The sequence below is a fragment of the Miscanthus floridulus genome, chromosome 1, assembly GCF_019320115.1.
Source record: "Miscanthus floridulus cultivar M001 chromosome 1, ASM1932011v1, whole genome shotgun sequence".
In the NCBI taxonomy this organism is placed as follows: Eukaryota; Viridiplantae; Streptophyta; class Magnoliopsida; order Poales; family Poaceae; genus Miscanthus; species Miscanthus floridulus.
The window spans coordinates 58,973,658-58,980,603 of NC_089580.1; the positions used below are offsets into that span (position 1 = coordinate 58,973,658).

General features: G+C 42.3%; 1 protein-coding gene across 3 annotated transcripts; it reads right to left on the reverse strand.

Annotated features, from left to right (window-relative positions):
- Positions 1-1,912: 1,912 nt before the first annotated feature.
- Positions 1,913-6,575, reverse strand: LOC136484771 (uncharacterized). Of its 3 annotated transcripts, XM_066481734.1 has the most exons (8): positions 6,487-6,543; positions 6,230-6,385; positions 6,035-6,093; positions 5,131-5,257; positions 4,694-4,860; positions 3,915-4,221; positions 2,513-2,676; positions 1,913-2,425 (listed from the first exon to the last, which is right to left on the reverse strand). In XM_066481734.1, exons 3-8 carry the CDS (start codon positions 6,060-6,062, stop codon positions 2,268-2,270), a joined length of 951 nt encoding a protein of 316 aa, XP_066337831.1. In that variant the 5' UTR covers positions 6,063-6,093; positions 6,230-6,385; positions 6,487-6,543; the 3' UTR covers positions 1,913-2,267. The 3 variants fall into 3 exon arrangements, with proteins under 3 accessions (XP_066337831.1, XP_066337826.1, XP_066337836.1); XM_066481729.1 differs by lacking the exon at positions 6,230-6,385 and having other exon boundaries at positions 6,487-6,575; XM_066481739.1 differs by lacking the exons at positions 6,230-6,385; positions 6,487-6,543 and adding an exon at positions 6,386-6,404.
- Between the last annotated feature and the right edge of the window lie 371 nt (positions 6,576-6,946).

Sequence of the window (6,946 nt, forward strand, 5' to 3'; positions counted from 1 at the left end):
AAAGGCACTTAGCCCTCGTGATCGGTCGAACGAACCCGAGAACTATACAGATCGACCACCAAGAATCTAGAGTCGATCACCAAGCTGACCCTAGACGGATCCCCACGAATGGGATGCTAGGACCACAGTCGAACTAGCCAGCAAACGAACCACCAAGTCTCACGACCATACCTGCGAAGGGTCAGACCTTGACAAGAGGGAATCACCATCCCTAGGTCATGCCGTGGGCAACGAAGGAAGGTCTGGGCTCTCAAGAGTCCTCCCTTTTGGAAAAAAACCTTCAAAGGAGTATTCTACTCCCCCGCGGGCTCGGGGGCTACTGTCGGGGAGCAATACTAGGGTACCCGAAGACGAGGAGCTAATAACCATCAACGTTGATTCATCCAAGTGGTCAAGAGCACGACTACACCTCTTGCTGGGCTCCGCCTTGTTCGACCAACGAGGCCCGAGCTCTGCCCCGTCCGACCACTAAGGCCACGAGCTCCGCCTCGTCCGACCACCGAGGTCGCGGGCTCTACCTCGTTTGACCACCGAGGCCACGGGCTCCGTCTTGTCTGACTTTCGAGGGTTGGCTCCGCCTCCCCCGACCCCCGAGGGTTGGCTCCGCCTCGGCTGAGCCCCGAGGGTTGGCTCCACCTCGGTCGACCCCCAAAGGTTGGCTCCGCCTCATCTAACCCTCAAGGGTTGGCTCCACCTCGGCTAACCCCCGAGGGTTGACTCCGCCTCGTCTGACCCCCGAGGGTTGGCTCCACCTCGTCCGACCCTTGATGGTTGACTCCGCCTCGGCTGACCCACGAGGGTTGATTCCACCTCGTCCGACCCTCTGAGGGCTGGCTCCGTCTCGGCCGACGTCTGAGGGCTGGTTCTGCCTCGCCCGATCCCTCGGGCAGGGCACGGCTCCTAACAGAAGCTCACGCCGCTGCCAACCACTACGGGCCAGAAAGTACAACCCAAGGTCAAACTTCTGACATCGTGCAGGGAGTGGTCACATCTCAACACAACCCGTCCCCACATGTCATTCCAGGGAACTCACATCGCCCATAGTGACAGACGCGTGGTCACTATGCTGCCTACTCCCTGTACGACCGCTGATTAGCACGATGATTTGCCGCGCTGCCCGCCGGGACGGAGTGGGACGTCACGACCCGCTGGCAACGCCAGGGCATGGCATCATCGGTGGATAGGCACCCGGCATAGAGCTATCCCTATCACCACCTGCCGTGTCAGCGGGACCCACGCAAAGGAAAAGAAAGGCCCGACGACCCTGAAGGACTCTCTCTTTCTCTCTCGTTCTCCTGCTGTAACACATGCTTTCCCTTGGCCTATAAAAGAAAAAGCAGGACATCCCACTAAAGGGGATGAGATCAAGACCACTAGCATCAAACCTCGAACACATAGCCGAGCAGTGACCGAGCTCTCAATATCCATTCATTCTTTCCACCAGACTTGGAACATGTCCCTCTCTCGCCTGTTTATAACCCCTACTATGAACTCTTAGTGCTAATAACACGAGCAGCAACACTGAACTGGACATAGGGACATTCTGCCCGAACCAGTATAAACGTGTCCTCTTAGCACACCATCTGGGCCAGACGCGCAATATTATAAATTTATTCGTTGGTGTTTATTCGAAACACCGACAATGGGTGGTTCCTCCGGACAATAAACTCTATTCTTTTCTAATACACTGAAAGATATACCAATAATTGAGACATAAGGTTCATGGAGTTTAATGCAGTTATGGCAGCATTTTGTTATTAATTATTAAGCTGCTAAAGCATATAAAACATAGTTAAAAATTTGCCTGGAACTGAACCATCTATTTTGTGCTTAGTTTGGGTCATAAATGATGAGACCTTTTGATTATTTGCAGGCATGCATTCACAAGGCAAATCAACGGCACTATACAGAATACAAAACAAACTGATCCAGTGAGACTAGCTCACAATCATGAATCAGTCTGATTAAGCTGAATGCAATAACATATATGCAGAATTATTTTATGATTTATAACAGAAGTTAACAAGTGGTAAACACAAGCCAAGATAAACTATGTCCTGTATTACTCCCCATGCCAATAATATGCACACGGGGCACATTATCCTTTTAGAGTTCCTGAACCCCTATAGCTCAGATTACGTGCTAATACCATAATAAGATAATGTCTAAGCATTAGTATCACATATGCATTATATATGTGTCACGGAAAATAGTTTAAGTCGCAAAGGCATTGTTCCTTCCCAAGTCCATCCAAGGTCTATCCATGTCTAACCGTCATTGGATGACCCGATGATGGTGACATCTGCCTTCAGCATACAGTTTGATCCCACAATATAGCAGCTAAATGGATCCATGAGTGTCTTGAGTGGAATGAAGTTGGACCATCCCCAGCCAATCTTTTCTGCAACTCCAAACACGAAGCGACCTGCGTTTGCGGCAAAGTAAGGTCGTATCCAAACAAAAGTAGCCACTAGTCAATAGTAATGTTGATAGATATTATGGAGAGTTGAACCTGTAACTGTGTAGTGCCCCTCATGCTTCTGGTCCAAGATGGAGAGAGTCAGTTCAATCACCATCCCAGTCTCAAGAGGGATCTTGTTCAGATCATGCAGGTGTAAGTAGAGGGAAAGTGAATTGGTGCTGTATTGGTCACCAAGTGGGTACATGTTGATGTACCTGAGAAGGAATGAACACAATCTGTCATTACCATTAATGCTTGACAGGTAAGAAAAGAAAAGAAGAAAGTATGATGCTAGGCTCCTTGGAAGGTGATGCTGTTGGCGGACTTGTGCCCAAGCCAAGTGACAGTTAAACAAAATTAAGCTTCCAGAAACAATAGATTTAATAGACTGGAATATAAATGGCTGTTCAAAACATACCAGTACTAGTGCTGTTCAAAACATACCAGTACTAGTGTTTGGCTCCATATATAGAGATAACACTACAATTTAACTAGAATACAAAAGACTCCCATTATCCCAAAATACAAGGCGTGGTTTGACTTGGTACAACCATTAAAGATCACATTTTTGCTGCTATTTTTTTATAGTATATCATTTGCGGCAACAAAAGCTTAATCATTAGAAAGTACTAGCAAATATACCCGTTATTTGTAATGGAACATTCAGCTTGTTTCAGGGTCACCTAGAAGACTTACAACTAGGAGATTTATGCAACTATCGCATCATCTAATCCAATACATCTTGGAGTTGGACTCCATACTGTGGCTAGACGTGTGTTGTTAACTCGTATGAGCACATGTCGTAAGTTTAGGTCATGGACAAAGAAGAGAGGTGCATGAGGGCATTGTAGAAAGTAAAATATGATGGACCGAAGAATCCACTTTGATTTTAAAATTAATTATGATCAATAGATTTCTAAATATGAATCCAGTGTAACCACTTTTGTAGTACACACTTTTCACATGTTTGACTAATTTTTTGTCAAAGATAACAAAGTTCAAGTCTTGAAATATGTGCACGCGTTATATTTCGGGATAAAGGAGTAGTGAAAATATCTAAAGGAGCAAGAGAGATTCTGTTGCAAAAAGAAACCCACACATGATTATATAGTATACAACATTCACTAGCACTCCCTCCATTTCAAATTATAAGTCATTCTGGCTTTTCTAGGTACATTATTTTTGCTATGGACCTAGATATAAGCTATGTCTAGATACATAATAAAGGGTAAGCTATGTATCTAGAAAAGCCAGAATGACTTTATAATTTGGAAGGGGGAGAGTAAGTAATAATAAGTAATAATGTTGGTGGCATGAATAACTTTTTTTTTTGAAGAACCAGCATGAATAACTATTACTACCACCTGAATGGAAGGATACTTGCACACTGAATGATTAATGCCATATGCATATTATATGAACCAAATACACTGGAACAAAAATAGATGCATACCATTTATGCCGACCAGCTTCAAATGCAGGAGAACAGACTGGGACCTTCATGTCAAGGAAGTTGTTCATGGTCCAGGTGTAGGTTCCTTTGATGAACCCCTTTTTCTGGAGGAAGATGTTCTGAACTGTGATAGGCTTCTTTGGAATCACAATAGGCTTATTCTGAGAAGAGACATGTGCCTTTAATATCCTCACACCAAAGACACAGCTATCATCAACCAGAAAATCAGATGATTTCAGTAGTTCTTCAAGAGGAATCAAGCATTGTTTCTCTGATCGCTTGTTCTTGATATCGAAGTGGTAGCTAGCTGCTCATAGATAAAGGAAATATAACAGTATTAGAAATATGCGTTGAAGATTAGGTACTCGTATGAATCTGTAATCTACAAATTACCCAAGCACAATGCAATCTGTTTCCACTCCTAGTTAACTATTTTAATTAATTTAAAAAGTAGATAAACAGGTATGCAGGGCTAGCTTTTTGTGAACTGCAACAACAGAATGACCAAAATAGTAACAGCAGCATGTCTATTTACTCTGAAATATTGATCAAATAAGAAGACAATATGAAGCGAACGAAATAGTGAGAAAATCTAAAAGATAATGTGGTGAGTATTTGACCATATATCAAATTCCATACCAATTGAGTTGCAAGGGTAAATCATAATATGATGCTCAGTAGTTTCAGTTTCAGGGAGCTATGGCCGAAGCTTATAGAGCATGGATAAGGACTCCCATTTGTAATAATATGTTTGGGCTTGACATAATTTCAGAAACTACCTTTGCATCCATGATATGTCCCTTTTGAATGGTTGCACATTGACAACTCGAACACAGCGGTCAAGATGTCACCTGACTTTAAGTCGTTTTGGTACACCGAGAGCGAAAGAGCAATATGTGGAGTCTTGTGACCAGATTTTTTATGCATTGGGCTCACTTGCAGGAACCTGTTAAATGAATTAATGAGCAGATATGTTGCTCAGATTAGTAATCAATGCTGCAGAAAACAAAAGGCTTTTCTTGAGGACTGTGAAGGGGAGTTTGAAATTTTACAGCCATGAGGTTTACATTTACTAAAACATCATTTGTGACTACCTGACAGTCTAATTAATATTTTTGACAGACAACTATGTTATCTTCCCAAATAAACTAGATAAGATTTTGAGTGTGTGCATGGTGCCTGCTTAATATGGATTCATTTCGAGTATGGTACATACCAACCATATCCACAACAGCGAAAAATGGCAGAATTGGCTGATACATCCCCCATATCAAGTAGAGCTGAGAAGCCATAGAACTTCCATTTGAAAGCTGGATCATGGGTCTTTCCCAGCAGTGCACGAGCTGAAATCGTTACAAGAACAATCACACAAAGTTTGAGAAAGGCAAAGGGAAAATGTAGAGATTACATGCTATGAGGAGATTAGGGAGCATGCTAGTTCAAAATAATAAACTCCAAAATAGAAAGTTTAAGAAAGGAAATGGCAGACAGAAGAATAGTTCTGTATAGAATATAATATTGCATTCAACTTCGAACTGTCTTGATCAAAATATATAACACAACCGTGATAATTGGTTACTTGGCCAAACAAAAGTAATGATCTATGTGCTTTTGCACAGCTTACCACATAATACACACACTACTCTTTCTGCACAATCCATAGATAAATAGATATCTTAGAAAGTTAAGCATTTTCATATATTTCCAAAATAAATCTTCTAGGCAATAGCACACGCACATGCCATTGTTCATAGTATTCTACGCATTGTAACATTGATAACGCAAAATCATAGTAGTGGTAGGTGGCAGCGGTGTCATTAAGACCTAAAGTATCTGTTATGTTTTTTTCCGTGCATCAAACAAAAAAAAAGAATTTTTTGGAGAGCAAGGGTTCCAGTTTTGCTCAACTATATATTCAAGGGATTATCTCAATTTCTTTTCCTGATAGAAGGATTATCTCAATTTCATCGAAAACAAGTCATATGAGGAGGCATCTGAATCTAAAACACAAATCAACCAAAAGAACTATGATGAAGTATTGACCTTTCAAAATAAAAAAGATCAACGTTCTAGCAGAATAATTCAATCGACAAGCAAAGGAAGCTCAATTGGATCCTTACAGGCACCAGTGACGCAAGAGTTGCCCATGGCTGTTCCAACTCCTCTGCTCAGAAATCCTCTGCAGGTGAAATCAATCGCCGTGCCGTAAGCAAAAAGTGCAGAGTTAAGAATCAAGAGCAAATAGTGGTTATAGGTAAAACTCACATCCTACAAACAAACAGATAGATCAAAACTTTATAAGAAACAAACTTTACTCTGGAGAACGAACAAACCGCTCCCCTCCTATTGCCACGGAAGCTACGAACTTGCGTTGCCGAAAACACAAACAACCCGCGGACACTAGATCGGGCTAATCCAGAAAGCGATCAAGTCCCTTCCTTTCAATTCCCCTCGATGTACTTTTTACGGACCTGATTGCAGAAGAAGATAAACCAAAAGAGCAGACTTTGCTACGGATCGGGAGACGACTCGAAGAGAGAGAGGGGATCGCGGAGAGACTGAGCACACGCACCTCGTCACCTCGCAATGCTTTCCGCGGCGGGTGAAACCCTTGGCCGCAGTGGCGAGGGGGTTTTGGAGGCGTGCAGGGGCAAGGGAGAGAGACTTTGCCTTTTTAACACAGAGAAGCAGAACAATCGTGAACAGAGAAGGGGCAAAACTGGCATTTCAGCGTGTACTGTTGGCTAAGTTTTATTGGATGTACTCTATGTATGTACGTGGCTAGGTTTGGTAGTTAATTTAGCCTACAATAGTACTTCCTCATATAAAAGATGTAATTATCATGTTTAGAGGATAACTTAGTGAACAACTAAGGTTGTATATGTCTATTCTTCCATCATGTAAACTAGTTTACAAAAGTTTAATATTAAAAGGTTATTTATAAAATCTTGGTTCATGGATGTTTGATCCCTAGATAGTAAAAGCTTGAATGAGATGCTTTTGAAAGTAAAATGTTCAAAGTACCCTTACTC

Bases quoted from the DNA above. Each gene is read 5' to 3' on its own strand.
- LOC136484771 (XM_066481729.1), bottom strand. From the start codon at position 6,062: ATGGGCAACTCTTGCGTCACTGGTGCCT. The intron at 4,861-5,130 runs GTATGTACCATA...TTCATTTAACAG, and splicing joins CGCTGTTGTGGATATGGTTG to GTTCCTGCAAGTGAGCCCAA. The intron at 2,677-3,914 runs GTATGCATCTAT...ATTCCTTCTCAG, and splicing joins GAAGCTGGTCGGCATAAATG to GTACATCAACATGTACCCAC.